The sequence below is a fragment of the Protobothrops mucrosquamatus genome, unplaced genomic scaffold (genome assembly GCF_001527695.2).
Source record: "Protobothrops mucrosquamatus isolate PMUCROS unplaced genomic scaffold, P.Mucros_1.0 scaffold1956, whole genome shotgun sequence".
NCBI lineage: Eukaryota > Metazoa > Chordata > Lepidosauria > Squamata > Viperidae > Protobothrops > Protobothrops mucrosquamatus.
Window position 1 is genome coordinate 235090 of NW_015388075.1, and position 16125 is coordinate 251214.

Here is a 16125-nt window from a genome sequence, read left to right on the forward strand (position 1 = left end):
CCTTGCAGGTAGCTGAAAGAGAGAAGAGTGGAAGTGACAGGGACAGCTTTCTTTGTGACTTTAAATAGATAGATGATAGATAGATAGATAGATAGATAGATAGATAGATAGATAGATAGATAGATAGATAGATAGATAGATAGATAGGAAAGAAAGAAAGAAAGAAAGAAAGAAAGAAAGAAAGAAAGAAAGAAAGAAAGAAAGAAAGAAAAAGAAAGAAAGAAAGCAAGCTAGCTAGCTGCTGGAATTGGGTATGTCTAGTTTAACGAAGAGAAGGACGAGGGGGGACATGATAGCAGTGTTCCAGTATCTCAGGGGCTGCCCCAAAGAAGAGGGAGTCAAGCTATTCTCCAAGGCGCCTGAAGGCAGGACAAGAAGCAACGGATGGAAACTAACCAAAGAGAGAAGCAACCTCGAACTAAGGAGAAACTTCCTGACAGTTAGAACAATTAACCAGTGGAACAACCTGCCTCCAGAAGCTGTGAATGCTCCAACACTGGAGGTTTTTAAGAAGAAACTGGACAGCCATTTGTCCGATATGGTATAGGGTTACCTGCCTGAGCAGGGGGTTGGAACAGATGACCTCCAAGGTCCCTTCCAACTTTATTATTATTATTATTATTAAAAAGAAAGAAAAAGAAAGAAGGAAAGAAAGAAAGAAAGAAAAAGAAAGATAAAAAACAGGAAGCTGGTTGATCAGAGACTATAACTAAATTTATTAGTGATTGGAAATCCTTTATAGACTTTTTGCTGAAAAAAGAGAAAAAAACGTGATTGAGAGATTTGATGATTAGAAAGGACAGACTATGGTACGAAGAAAATTATGTTGTAATTTTAGAGGTAAAATATAAATGTACTTATAATTTCTGTGAAGATTGGAAGCAGCTCTCTATAACTTTTCCTTTCTCTTTCCTTTTTTTTTCACTTTCTTTCTGTGCACCATTTTTTAACTTAGCCTGGCGAGCGGCCATCTGCTGATGCCCAAGAAAGACTAAAGAATTTATAGTAGGAGAAATGAAAGTGAACCCACTACTTTTATTTCATTTATCAAATGTATATAACCGCCCACCTCATGAATGTGGCCCTAGGTGGTGTACAGCAGAACAATTAGAAATACAACTTTTAAAAATCCATTACACAATTAAAACTTAAATATAATTAAAGCCATTTCTTCTTCTTCTTGTGCCATATCCGTTATCGGACGTTGGCGATCATGCTGGCGGTCCTGTTTTTATCAGCAGCCGCACAAAAAAGTGCTGCTGAGTTTTGTCCAAACCAGTCCCTTAGATTTTGAAGCCACGATGTTCTTCTTCTGCCTGGACCTCGTTTGCCTTCAATCTTTCCCTGGAGGATTAAATGGAGTATGCCGTGTTTTTCTGGGTGTCGCATCACATGTCCGAAATATTCTAATTTTCGTTTTTTAATTGTTTTGATGATTTTCCTTGGCTTTCCCAGGCGGCTTATCACCTCATTTCTGATCTTGTCAACCCAGCTTCTACGTAACAGCCACCTGTAAATCCACATTTCAAATGCTTCTAGTCTCTTCAGGTGGCCTTCTGTCAGATACCAACTCTCTACTCCATAAGCCTGATTTTCAGTCTTAGGCTTATGTCGTGACTGCAGAAGACCTTTTTCATTTTGAAGAATGCTGTTCGAGCTTTCTCTATCCTTGTCTTTATTTCAATGGTCATGTCCCAGCTTTCATTTACTGCGTACAAATACACCTGCCTTGTAAGTAAAACAAGACTTTGAAAACATCGGTTTTATTTATAGGCATTAGAGGACCTTAGACGTTCAATTCTTCCTCTTGCAACCCCTTTACAATTCTTGCCACGTAATGTTTTTATTTAAAGTCACTTTGAGAAGGCTTGCCAGGAGAAGTAAGGTACCAAGCCCAACCAACAACAAAACAGATGTTATTGAAAAACACTTCAGCATTACTCTATAGATAAATTTAGATTTGTAATCAAAAACACTAAGGGTATTTCTTACCTTTTCTCGCCCACAGCAATACCTTGAAGTGTTAGGAATGCAACAAGCTAATCGGTGGGCTATTTAAAATGCAGGCGGAAGAATTTAAGGCTGATTTAATCTGCTTAGAGGGATTTACCAACCCTGTAATATATATAGAACGATCTTGTAATGCTGGTTGAAGTTCCAGAGACCGGTTTGAAACAGTTAAAGAAAATTCTAGGAAATGGATCGTTCAATAGGGCTGGAATATGTTCCTTTCTTTGGCCTCAAGTTTCAGATTTTGAACCTCTGCCATGCCCTCAACACTGGCCATGTGGGAGGTTCGCCATTCCTCATCTAGCCAACATGGGTGAATGTGGTTTTTAACTCACAAAGAGGCTGTTCCCATGCAAATATCTGTTGATCTATACTAGGGGTCTTCAAACTTGGTCCTTTTATGACTTGTGGACTTCAACTCCCAGAATTCCTCAGCCAGGCACGCGTGCCTGGCTGAGGAATTCTGGGAGTTGAAGTCCACAAGTCATAAAAGGACCAAGTTTGAAGACCCCTGATCTGTACTGTGTTTGCATCTTTTCCCCTGAAATCCTCCAAGGTTTGAAAAAAAAAAACCTTCTGAGAACCCAAGAGAGAAATTGGGACCTCTTGAATTAAGATCCGTGTTTCACCAGGAATGATTAACACCATCAGTTCATGCGAAGAAGTTTGTAACTTAGATATGAAAAGGAGGCTGAGGGTGGAAACCTCTCGGCTATTTTTTCACCTTCAAAGAATTATTTTTTAAAAAAGAACTTTTATTAAATTTCCCCCCCAAAAAAAGATAAATTACAAAACAACAGAAAAGGAAAAATTAGGGGAGAGGAGATCAAAAGGGGGGAAAGGTTAAAAAATGACGAGAAAAAACAGGGACTGACTTCAGAGTTTCTTCAGTACAGATACAAATATAAAGTAACTCCTTACTCTTAAGTTAAAACAAAAACAAACATTATATAAAAGTGTACAAATTAATCAAATAGCTTTAGAATTATATATCACAAACACCCTTTACTCTTCGGTTTAAACAGAAAGAAAAAAAATATACAAATGCATGTATATGTGTATACATGTCTAGTAAGAATAATAATACACAATATTTCTGGAATCATAACAAATCTTAACACTGAATCCTAAAATCAAACCTTCATTTTTATTTTTCTCAGGCAAGAAGCCCCAAAATGGTTTCCACGTACAGGAGTACCTTGGTACTCAACGGCTTTGAAACTCAATAGATTTGGTACTTGATACATTTTGATGTGAAAATTTTGTCCTGGTACTCGTTGTTTGTTTGGTACTCAATGCACAAGCTAGGACTTCATTGGTGTCAGCTGCCTTGTGACTCACTACATTCCTTATGGGAAAATTTTATTTGGTATTCATCATTTTTGGCACTCACTGCACCTCCCAGAACCAATTATGGATAAGTACCAAGGTACCACTGTAAAACAAAACTGGATTATTTTTCTCTTTTACCAAAGTAGTCACTTTTGCCATCTCTACCGTACCATTTCCATTGATTTCAAATTCCACTCTTAGAAGAGTGAGGAAAATCCTCAGAGACAACTCACACCCTGGTCGGCACTTCTTTACTCTCCTACCATTGGGTAGGAGATATAGAAGCATAGCCAGCCGCATCAACAGGCTGAAGAACTGTTTCTACCCATGGGCTATCAGACTCCTGAATGAGAAATAACTCCATATATGATAGACTTGCGGGATTGGCGCGTTGTGCAATAAATTCCACAGCATTGCTGGCTGTGGAATTCTGGGAGTTGAAGTCCACGTGCCTTAAAATTGTCAAGGTTGAGAAACACTGGTGTAGTAAGATGATGGGTTTGTTGTCACTGTGAGTTGTGTCGGGGGGGTGCACGAAGGGAGGCTCAGCCAAACTCATTGTACACATGTTGCACTTTGACAATAAAGGTTGATTTGATTTGATTTGAGTTGTGGGAATTATGTATCTTTCTACTTTTTGCATTTAAAGGTCTTGCCGCCACTGTCATATACAAAGGATTTTTTTTTAATTTTAATTTTTTTTTTTTTGAATGATGAAAGTTGTAACAGATACACATTGAGCCAGTTTGGGATGATCTAAAAAAAGCTAAGTAGGAAGTTAGCTTATCTGTCTGGCAATGACTTGACACGCTATCTAGTGGAATACTCTCATCTGTGACACCGTCTGTCATTATACACATGCCATGCACACACAAAAGATCCAACAAAATTTATGATCTTCGTCCGGCTATTTACAGTGGTGGAATTCTATAAGCTGCGTTTCAAATGCCATAGGTTAAAATAAGCTCTTCATTAGTCCTTCATTACAGAAAAAAAAAATCCTTCATTATAGAAGTATTTATAAATGTATAAATTTAATTTATAAATATATAAATTAAAATTAGGTCGGTCTCAATATAATATGGAGGAATCTAGCGCAGTGTTTCTCAAACTTAGCAACTTTAAGAAGTGTGGACTTCAACTCCCAGAATTCCCCCCATCAGCCAGAATTCTGGGAGTTGAAGTCCACATACCTTAACGTTGCTAGGGTTGAGGCAGGAAAACAAAATATACAGTATTTCATTTCTTACTTTTTGAAGTCTATATTGCTTCCCCAGACTTAATGCCCATTTTTAAAAAGCTTTACAGAAGAGTCCTTGGTGGTCTCTGAGCTTGGTGGTTTTCTTGCAGATATTCCATTAGCGAACTAGGTAATGTCATCAGTGCTGCAAAGTAGGTATCGTTATCAGAAGATTTACAGAGATACGGAAGCATCTCTGAACAGTCTGCGTTTGCTCTTTGGGAAAGAGTGAATTTGTTGTGATTCCTCACCAGCCAGTGGACCCGGCAGCTGAGTCTGAGGAACCAGAGGAGGAGGAGGAGGGGCCTGGAGTGACATCAGAGTCAGAGAAGGCTCTGAGGAGCTCCAAGACTCACAGTCGGACGAGGAGCCTGGCCCCTCTACTCGCGCTCAGGCTGAGACACAGCTGTGCTGGGAGTCTGAGTTGGACAGGGATGAAGAACAGCTGGGACAAATCCCAGATGCACGAAAACGCCCACAAGAAAAGAGAGTAGGACAGAGGAATGCAATGGGGCAGCTCCAAAGGCAAAGGAGAAAGCATTGGGAAGCCACGCCTTGGCTGAATTGTAAAAGGGAAGGTGTGGGAGGTGCTGGTTGCCGAAGGACATTGACTCAGGTCTGTGAGAATGAAAGGGGTTGTTTTTTTCTTGCGGTTCCTGCCTGTTTCTTGGAAAAGGGGTTCCTCCTTGTGAGCATAACAAAGACTCACGTAGGCTGGGACAGAACAGAATTTATAATGCATTAGTTCTTGTAACTATATTCTAGTGAGGAAGCCAAGTTTGAAACTGCTGGGTATTTCTATCATTTCCAGCGGATGTGATGAAGGTGTAAAAGGAAATGTCACTTGAAAGAGGAATTTGGTATCAAGCATCAGTTGTGTGGAATTCTGCCTATTGTTCAGCATTCCCTGAAATCAGAACAAAGAGAAAATTAACAAATGCACATGTGGGTCTAGGAAGTTTTATGAGGATACATTCTCCTATAGAAAGCCGTTTATTACACGATGGCAGGTTTTAAATTTTTTTTTAATCTATATCCTTGATTGACACGCTGCTTTCCAAACAGATGAGATCTCAAGATGTTTTGGCATTTAAAAATAAGGACCAAAAAAAATAGAAGGGGAAAAATAGAGTACTGCATTTAAAAATCATACCTGGACTTTACGAACAAAGGATGGAGCTATCCTTTTCTCAAAATCATCAATGGGAGTGTAGGAATTGAGGATTTTTACTATCTGTGGAGAGAATGAAAAGAAATTATGATTTGCAAACTCCAGTTTGAAAAGAAAACAAAATTGCACTAGAGTAGAGTAGAGTAGAGTAGAGTAGAGTAGAGTAGAGTAGAGTAGAGTAGAGTAGAGTAGAGTAGAGTAGAACAGAACATAGAATGGAATGGAATGGAATAGAACAGAACAGAACATAACAGAACAGAATAGAATAATTACAGAATAGAATTAGAATAGAATAGAATAGAATAGAATAGAATTAGAATAGAATAATAGAAGAAAAGAAAAATTAGAATAGAATAGAATAGAATAGAATAGAATCTTTATGCATTTAGTTATTTGACCATATCAAAAATATAAAACTAATACAAATATACCATACAACTCCCAAACAATAGGATACATTCATAGTAGGTAAAACTGAATTTGAGGCCCTAAAGAAGAAGGCCAGAGAAGAGTCTGATGGTGGGAAGATCAAAGAACAAAACACAGGTAGTCCTCATTTAACACCCAGTCTTTCCGTGACCAGTTGAAGTTACAAGGGTGCTGAACAAGACAGACTTACGTATCAGGGCCCCCTGGATCACATGACCCTGAATTGATTGCTTGGCAACTGGTTCATAATTATGTTTTGGCATCCTGTGGTCATGTGATTGCCAATTACAGTGCAATCAGTGCCCATGTCCCATAAGCAAAGTCAATAATTAACCACTCAGATCCAGGAAGGAATTCAATACCTGAGTAGTCCTTGGTGCTCTCTTAAGTTTAGCGTGGGATTTGCCCTCTGTTTGACATGCAAAGATGTCCTTCTAGCACTGATGATGTTGCCTAGTTGGGTAATGTGATGTCTGCAAGAAAACCACCAAGCACAGAGAGCACCAAGGACGCCACAGTCCTCCTGCTTCCTCCTCTCCACACTCCCTTCTAGCTCTGATGATGTTGCCTAGTTGGGTAATGTGATGTCTGCAAGAAAACCACCAAGCTCAGAGCCCACCAAGGGCCCCTCATTTCAACCCTGAGCTACAAATATCCTCCTTTATTAATTTAATACCTGCATAGCCGAGAGGGTCGCGCAATGCTCCGAGATCTCTTTGGCATCCTCCTCTGTGATCTTTTTGACCTGAAGAAGCCAGGCGGCTTGCGAAAGAGGTTCCAATGTCTCCTTTGCAGAACTGCTCTGCAGGTTCTTCTCCTTCAGCCATTCTTCCAGGTAGCTGATGTTGCACCTGAGATGAAGCAGAAAATGGCCATTTTTATTTCAAATATCCTTTAGGACACAGGTCCCCAATCTTTTGGGCACCAGGGACAGGTTCGGTGGAGAGAGACCGAACGGTGCGTGGTTTTGTGTGCTGACTGCAATCTGGGGATGGGGCTTTCCTTGTTTGTGTGGACCGGTTGCTGGCATGCCACAGCCCAGTATTGGTCCACGGACTGGGGGTTGGGGACCCCTACTTTAGGAGATGTTTGGCAGTATCTGAGCTGAAATCCTCGGGACTACCACCGGATTTAACTTGTGTATGTAGTAGCGTGTTACGTGAATGCAGCCAACGCTGCTTGCAAATCCTAGCATGGAGCATAAACTTCTTGTGTGTGGTTTCTTCAACCATCTCTTGAAGTTGTATGAACACAGTCGTTAATTCCTGACTTCTGCTTAATGACCCTCCAAAGTTATGATGGCAGTGAAAACAATGACTGATGACCGGTCCTCACATTTATGACAGCTGCCAGGTCCTGGGGACACATGAGCACCGTTTTGTTTGTTGAGCAAGACACCTATCACGGCTTAGCATGTTGCCCCCACCTTACTTATCCAATCCAATGTATTTTTAATTGTTGGTCGCTTTTGAGATCCTTTTCCTCTCCTTAAATCGAAGTAAGGAATCTATAGTTCTAATTATTTGTTGTTTTTTTCCCTCCAAAATGCAGGTTTACCTTATTTGCATTCCTTTTCTGCAAGAGCACATGTCTTTCCGAAGAAACAGACTGTTCAGGGTAACTGCTCCGATCAGAAAGAAAAGCTGCCTCACGCTCTGCTTTAAAAGCTCCGGGTCTAAGCCGTTCTGACACAGGGTGGTATAAAAATAGCTGAGCTGTTGCAAGATGGAGGTCATGGTGTAAGCATCCGTGTCATCGATGCTAGAAGAGCGTTTCCGAAATCCAGTGGGTTTTAAGCCCGAAATCCCCTGAAGACTTTCATATTCCAGCATTCCTGGCACTGTAAAAGATGACAGGAAGCAAGCAAAAGAGAAAAAAAAAAGAAGTAAAAATAAGGAATTCATTTAGCTTTGGAAACCAAAGGTGGGTTGAAATCTGCTACCCGTTCTTTAAATATCATCCTCCTTATTCTGATTACACACATACAAAAAAAGAGAGAGTAGGCTGCTTCCTCAGGAACTGGTTTTCAGCATCTTGTCATTCATGGATGCTAAAAATGGAGATAAAAGCCAGGCAGGTTTTTTTGAAACTGACAGCGTCTCCATTTGCCCTAGCATATGCAATCTTTTGATCAGTAAATAAATTATTCAACACGGGACGGTTGGATTCAAATTCAGAGGTGACTTTCAGTTAATGACCAAAATATGCATTTTCTAAGCCTCTAGACTTAGTTCTTGAATAAGGAACTTGTTTTTGAGAACAAGTCCCTGTCAGAATCTGTTGCTGCTGATTTTGGCTTGGTACAACCGTGAAGATCTAGAGGAGAGCACTGCCTATGAACCTCTGAGTCTGACAGTGCGGTGCAGTGGTTAAGGTGTAGAACCTCCTCAGTCATGGAGGTTCACTGGGTGACTTTGAGCCAGTCACACAGCCCACTCAATCACATAAGGTGGTGAACTGAAGTTTGGAAAGGAAAGGAAAGGAAAGGAAAGGAAAGGAGAGGAGAGGAGAGGAGAGGAGAGGAGAGGAGAGGAAAGGAAGGAAGGAAGGAAGGAAGGAAGGAAGGAAGGAAGGAAGGAAGGAAGGAAGGAAGGAAGGAAGGAAGGAAGGAAGGAAGGAAGGAAGGAAGGAAGGAAGGAAGAGCTACCATGTTTGGCAGGAATAACTGAACCATGGAAATGCGAGAAAATCTTTTCCGTGACTGCTAAAATATTAGGGTTATCATTACAAGTGGGTCCTTGACTTTATGATCACCCTCTCAGTGACCATGCAAAGATACAAGCTACGTGCCTACAAAAAGGGAGTAATCACACCAGTTCCAGCTGGGGTCCTGTCACGTGACCGCCTTTTACAACGGTTTTGGCAAACCCACAAAACGTTTGCCTAACGACCATAGCATTCGTTTTGCAACAGCTGCATTGGCTTAACGACCACCACAAAACCAGTGGCAAAATCGGGCCATCCCTAGGGCAGCTGTCACGGCCGACGACTGTAATGGGCAAACTCATTGCGGTCATTTGTCAAGGACTGCCTTGCATTATCACAGATCTGAAAACAGGAGTGGTGCTCTTGCCAGCCTCTTGTACAAACCCTGATCGTGTGCGTAACCTGACTTGCACCCTTGCAACCATGTCATTCATAACGTTTCCCTTCAAACAGCAGCTTGAAGATACATGGGCATTGTATTCTGTTCTCAAATTCCATCAGTGATTCAGTAGCTTAATTGGATACAGTCACCGATAGCCACTATTTCAGCCTGTCAGAGCAATAGCACAATTTTTATGCCCGTAAAACTAGAAAAAAAAATCTCAGAGAATTGAATCCTGGGGCAATGAATAGAAAATCATAGTTTAAGGCTCCACATTCGTCACCCACCTAAAGAAACAAAGAAGGAACCAGAATTCACTCAAGCAGTTCATAGTCACATAAACATTTGAGTTAAATGTTTCAGAATCTAACTCTAACTCTCGAATTTCCCAATAGGGTTTCAAATAAGGAGAGGCTTTATAAAATCTATGATGGCTAATGTTGATCTAACTCCTTACCTATCATTGGCTGAATACTGGTCTCCATTACACCGATAAACTGATGATATATACGAATGGCAAGATCACTAAGCACCTGCCTATATTCGGACAGATCAAAGTGGATCAGATTGTTCTTATTTTGTTGCGGCGTGTTGTGCTTCATGAATTCCTGAAAGTCAATTGCAGCATTATCAACATGTGGCAATGAAGATCACAAACAAATTACACATAAGCTTTTAAGGTAGCTTAGCCAACAGTATCCATGTGCATATTTTTTGCCTCTAGGACAGGGGTCTTCAAACTTGGCCCTTTTATGACTTGTGGACTTCAACTCCCAGAATTCCAGAATTCCAGAATTCCTCAGCCAGCGTGCCTGGCTGAGGAATTCTGGGAGTTGAAGTCCACAAGTTATAAAAGGGCCAAGTTTGAAGATCCCTGATCTAGGACAATAGAATATAAACACATTAGAGAGCCAGCCATTCAATTTAATTTTATTGGAAAATATTAGGGACGGTGAGTTTTTGTTTTGTTCTTCTGTAGAATTCTTAAATTTAAGTGCATTTTGGTGAACACCAATTGTGCAATTCAATCATTACGATATATTATTTCTAAAACATTTCCAAATACCTAGAAATAGCTAAGAGAGGAAAAGAGAGGATGGGTACCACCATAAATTAACATTACATTTCTTACACTTCGGAGAAATTAAGCAAAGCCAGAATTTCTTTACATAGTACCGCAAAATCTCCAGTCTACAATTTAGGGGGCCTTAAATGGTTCTCATCCCTGAAAACAATTGCTTTGTCCTGATTATACTGACAATTTCCTATCTCAGTTAGATTTTAGAAGCAAAAAAAAAAAAAATCATAACATAAAAATAAATCTCTTTGGAGAGGCAAAAAAGGCAGGAAAACTCTTCTGTGGTGTGATCAGAGGTGACACCTGAGCCTGTAAGAACATGGGGTCCTACCCCTTTTCCTCAGCTCATTAAGTGGAAGGAAATATCACCCATGGCAGAGACAAACATGACTGAAGTACCAGCTTGAAAAATCTTGGCACCCAGTTTATTGGGATAAGACACTTGGCTAGCAAAATGCTCTGAGCACAGAATGGTCCTCTGAGCACAGAATGGTGATCTAACTGATGGAGGCAGTTCTTTTCAGCCAACCAGCACAATGCTAGGATGGTGTATTAAGCCAGAGGTCCCCAACCTTTGGGGCACCAGGGACCGGTTCCATGGGGAGACGTTTTTTCTGCGGACCCGAGGAGGGATGTGGTTGTGTGTGCTGCCTGCATCCCGCGGATGGGGCTTTGCTTGTTTGTGCGGACCGGTTGCTGGCATGCCACGGCCCGGTACTGGTCCACAGCCCGGAGGTTGGGGACCCCTGTATTAAGCCATTCATGAAGACAAGCCTAGGATGAAGTTAAACTTACCTCTTCCCCACTGTACTGTTTCAGACAGTTAAGAAAATGGCATGTATTGGAAAGCCAGAAGGATAACATCTCAAAGTCTTCGGCATGTTCCTAAATAATGAAATACTTTTCTTTAATTTTATATTTTATGTGCACCAATTAAAAAAAATGTGGAACTCGCTTAACAACCGCCCTGCTTAGCAACAGAAATCCTGGTCCCAGTTATGGTTGTAAGTTGAGACTATCTGTATATAAGCCACGGTTTGGTGAAACAGTGAACCCAATCAAGGTCTGCCTTCACATCCTGAACTGAGCCGTAATGCAGATCATTTTGCTGAACACCATGCACTGACCTGGCAATTCTAGCTTGTAAAATCTGTTTTGGATATATATGTGAACCAGACCATTGCGTTGAAAATGATCACAATTTGGGAAATCCTTGACTTGCAGCCATTCATTTAGTGACCGAAGTTACAACGGTATTAAAAAAAAAAAAGACTTACAACCATTTTTCACACTTGCAACTTTTGCAGCATCCCTGTGATCAAAATTTGCATGCTTGGCAACCGGCATGTACTTATGACGGTTGCCGTGTCCCGGGGGGGGTCATGTGATCCCATTTTGTGACCTTCTGACAAGCAAAGTCAATGGGGAAGCCAAATTCACTTAACGACTATGTTACTACTTAACAACTACAGCAATTCACTTCATAAGTGTTGCAAGAACGATTGTAAAATGGGGGAAAACTCATTTAACAAACGTCTCGCTTTTAGCAATGGGCTCGATTTTGGTCGTAAGTTGAGGACTACCTGTACAATCTCCGACTTGAGTTGTCACTGCAGCCACGCACGCCTTGTTGCGTCCTTCCTAGATTGAGCGTTGGCGGTTTCTGTTTTGTAAACATTCTCACAGAATTGCCACGGGCGCCCTCTGAAAAGGAAACTCAAGTGATCCTTACCTTAATGACTTGTTTGATGCCGCTGATTGCCATGTTCATAAACGACTTCAGCATACTGTCGTCATTCAAATAATCCGCGTATCTTACGCACATGAAGAGGATATGAGCTGGCAGGCCAGGAATCATGTTAACTACTACTCCACGGGGTTTCAGATCTGCACGAGTAGAAAAATTTAAGATTTAATGGGCAAAGAGGCTGACGGTTTCAATGTCCATGTTTGTGACACAGGTTCTACACTACAAAGATAAAGAAGCATTCAGCACGTGATAGGTTGTATTTGAGATAGATTTGGAAAAGCTGTGCTACCCGCTCACCCAAATATTGTTGAGCTACCAGCCTCTGGACCATTAGATTAAGGCTGCTCAAAGTTGTACACCATTTAGGGAGAGAGGGAAGGAAGGAAGGAAGGAAGGAAGGAAGGGAGGGAGGGAGGGAGGGAGGGAGACAAAGAGGATAGGAAAGTAGGAAGGAAGAGGGAGGGAGAGAGGGAGGGGGAGAGAGAGAGAAAGAAGGGAGGAAGGAAGGAGAGAAAGGAAGGAAGGAAGGAAGGAAGGAAGGAAGGAAGGAAGGAAGGAAGGAAGGAAGGAAGGAAGGAAGGAAGGAAGGAAGGAAGGAAGGAGGAGGGAAGGAGAAAGGAAACCTGATATCAATAAGAGCCGTGGTGACGCAGTGTTTAGAATGCAGTATTGCAGGCTAATTTTGCCCACTGCCAGGAGTTCGATCCTGACTGGCTCAAGGTTGACTCAGCCTTTCATCCTTCCAAGGTCGGTAAAATGAGGACCCAGATTGTTGGGGGCAATAAGCTGACTCTGTAAACCGCTTAGAGGGGGCTGCAAAGCACTGTGAAGTGGTATATAAGTCTAAGTACTATTGGGAAGGAAAGAAGGAAGGAAGGAAGGAAGGAAGGAAGGAAGGAAGGAAGGAAGGAAGGAAGGAAGGAAGGAAGGAAGGAAGGAAGGAAGGAAGGAAGGAAGGAAGGGAAAAGATCTCAGTAACAATCTGATTGTTTTTCTGCTGCGACTTACAGTGATGGTAAATCAGAGAAGGATAAGGAAATTCAGGATTCTGGAGGCTTCCAAGGTTTAAGCTTGAAGAATGAAAGTTGATAGAGAAGTTATAGAAAAACACACAGACAGGAAGCCCCTCCCCACTACACCAATATCAGAAGCCTTGTAAACCACAAGAAAAAAAGAGGAAAACGGTAAGGACTGATCGCAGGCCACAGACTTTAATAACATTGATTTCTTGGGGTTTGCCTAGGCCTACTTTAACGGAAACGCAAATGGTTACGGACGTACCAAGGATCAGGTTTTGAACGATTTTTGCTTCGTCCTCCTTTCTGTATTGCAACATTCCCATGTATTCTCTTAGCACCGAAGATGGAGATTCTTCACTGCCTGTTCAGTATCAAAATGTAGTTACTTCCAGAAAAAAAGTAAACTCGACCTGTGTCCCAAAACTGAATGTTAAGATACGAAGTGTTATGTGCGAAAAATCCTTACCTGTCTCAATGGATTTTTTAAGGGTTCTGATCTGATCCTGAAGCTTCTTTATCAACCGGTCTTTCTTATCCAGCTCTTCTTCTAGATCCTAGGATGTGGAAAGGGTTGAGGAAGAAAAATGCACATTTAAAAAGGCTGTGTCAGTTACAGGAAGGGCATACCCCAACTGTGTATCTTTTCCTAGTAGACAACATTTGGGTTGGCTACTAGCCAATAGCAAGTATTAGAAAGTCACTTTCTTTCTGACATGGAAAGCTGGCTGAGGAAGATGGAATCAAACTATTCCCCAAAGCGCCTGAAGGCAGGACAAGAAGCAATGGGTGGAAGCTAACCAAGGAGAGAAGCAACCTAGAACTAAGGAGAAACTTCCTGACAGTTAGAACAATTAACCAATAGAACTACCTGCCTCCAGAAGCGGTGAATGCTCCAACACTGGAAGTTTTTAAGAAGAGACTGGACAGCCATTTGTCTGAAATGGGATAGGGTTTCCTGCCTGAGCAGGGGGTTGGACTAGATGACCTCCAAGGTCCCTTCCAACTTTATCATCATCATCATCATCATCATTATCATCATCATCATCATCATCATTATTATTATTATTATTTCTGGGAGTTGAAGTCCACAATTCTTAAAAGTTGCCAAGTTTGAAGACCCCTGGAGTAAAGGCTGAAGTTTTGAAAGCCTTCATCTCAAGGCGATAGGTATTTCGTCAATTAAATCCATCTTTTAAAAGGATGCAGTGAATGTAAATGAACTTTTTTATGACAGCTATGTAAATGAACAAGTTTACCAGCTTGTTATCTCTCGTATCTAATTTTCCTAATGAAGGAGAAGGACGGAGGGACCTGTCTACGGAGATCCGCAATCCTCCAGGTCATGCGTGTCCCCGTGGTGCTTTTTCCAAAAGGCAACTGGACTTTCTTGGGTTTTTTTTTCTCTTGAAAACGTTTCACTTTTCCTCCAAGAAGTTTCTTCAGTTTACTTCAAAGCAAAACACAACAACAACAACAAAGAAAGTCCAGTTGCCTTTTGGAAAAAGCAGCATTGGGGACTTGCTTAATTTTTAGCAGTTTATTATAAAGGTTTCCAAGCCTCTGGGCCTTCCTTACTGTATTTTCCATGGTGAGATACATGACGTCCTGCCATATTTTGCTTCCAGTCCCATTTGCTCTTTCAGGCTGCTTCTCCAGATGGTCAGTGTCCCTCTGAAACTCTGGAAATGTCTTTCCTTTAGGGGACATTTCCTTTCGAAGTGGCAAGGCTCTAAAAAGCATAAAATACATTTGAACCTTTTTTTTTCTCCTGTGCAACAAACAACAAACAACATTTTTGCTGTACAGGGAGTCCTTAATTTACAGCCACACTTGGGACCAGCATCTCCGTTGCTAAGCAAGGAGGTTGATAAGTGAGTTGCTTCCAATTTTGCCCCCTTTATTTCACGGTTGTTATGTGAATCATTACAGTCATTAAGCGAAACTGAGTTTTCTCATTGACTTTGCTGGTTGGGAAATAGGTGGGAAGGAGATAAATGGTGATCAAATGGCACCGGGACGTTATAATGCTGAACCGTTGTTAAGTCAAGGATTTCCTGTAAAATATTCTACGTTCCACTTTCCATGCATCTCAAGCTCATTTTTTAAATTCCCAGGTCAGAAAAACAAAATTCATTCCACCCACCCTTCTTTATTTAAATAAAGAGGGGGGTCATTCTGCAGAAATCAGCAAATGAAATCTTTTGCAACACTCAGTTAGGCAAGATCACTTTGTAAGAAGCTATTATATGAAAGTGTCAGTTGCAAAACTTAGAAACCCTTTCTGAAATAAGTGGCAATTTCTTATAAGTTTCAACATGATTAGTCACTCCAGGTCTTCCTTTCCATTTAATCTGGCTGTGTTTGCACAACACAAGTGAACACGAGGCAGCCAACCGTATTTTAGGCTACCAAGTTGGACAAACTCAACCCCATATCACTTAGTTAAAATTCAGAATGTTTATGAAGCCAAAACATATAACTAACAGAGTAAACTGTGGTTAGGCCAATCATTTTACGAAACTACGGCTTCTAAAGTTTGGTGCCCAGATAAATCTAGATTATCATTATTAAAAAAAAAAAATCAGATTTAAGCCTGCTTACTGTTTTTGTGAGCGCTCCTCATCTGTGTTTTGATCTGTCCAGTCTTCCATTTTCTCTTCAACAATAAAGATAAGCATTTTAATCCGTGAACTCACGTTATAATTTAATATCTTTAATGACAGTATGATGATGACAGTAATCATATTTTTATATGCTAGAAAGAGAGGCTGAATGGGATCTAGGAAGAATAATGAAGCGATACAGGAAAACAAAGGAGATACAAAAGAGGAAAAAATAACCCAGAAGTTCATCAGACAGGCCCTCCAGATACATAATATGAATGATGCAGCAAGATTCGCCATATATAATACGACTTCACATTAAACAGAGAAAACAATTTCACAGAACATGAATAATTAAGACTTTCTAAAGTGCAGCCTATCATCCACCAATGGCTGTTACTAGGC

The 16125-nt window shown here is 40.9% G+C and overlaps 1 protein-coding gene across 1 annotated transcript in view; it reads right to left on the reverse strand.

Moving 5' to 3' along the window:
- Window positions 1–5300: 5300 nt before the first annotated feature.
- The window catches only part of MYO5C (myosin VC), a gene marked incomplete at its 5' end in the record, with an annotated part of 33495 nt that continues 22670 nt past the window's right edge, over window positions 5301–16125 (reverse strand). Inside the window, 11 exons of the mRNA XM_029285624.1 lie at window positions 5301–5489; window positions 5736–5816; window positions 6859–7033; window positions 7740–8022; window positions 9728–9878; window positions 11144–11233; window positions 12081–12235; window positions 13380–13478; window positions 13584–13671; window positions 14693–14846; window positions 15719–15773. Coding sequence (XP_029141457.1) covers window positions 5337–5489; window positions 5736–5816; window positions 6859–7033; window positions 7740–8022; window positions 9728–9878; window positions 11144–11233; window positions 12081–12235; window positions 13380–13478; window positions 13584–13671; window positions 14693–14846; window positions 15719–15773 — 1484 coding nt within the window. The remainder of the gene's footprint in view (window positions 5490–5735; window positions 5817–6858; window positions 7034–7739; window positions 8023–9727; window positions 9879–11143; window positions 11234–12080; window positions 12236–13379; window positions 13479–13583; window positions 13672–14692; window positions 14847–15718; window positions 15774–16125) is intronic.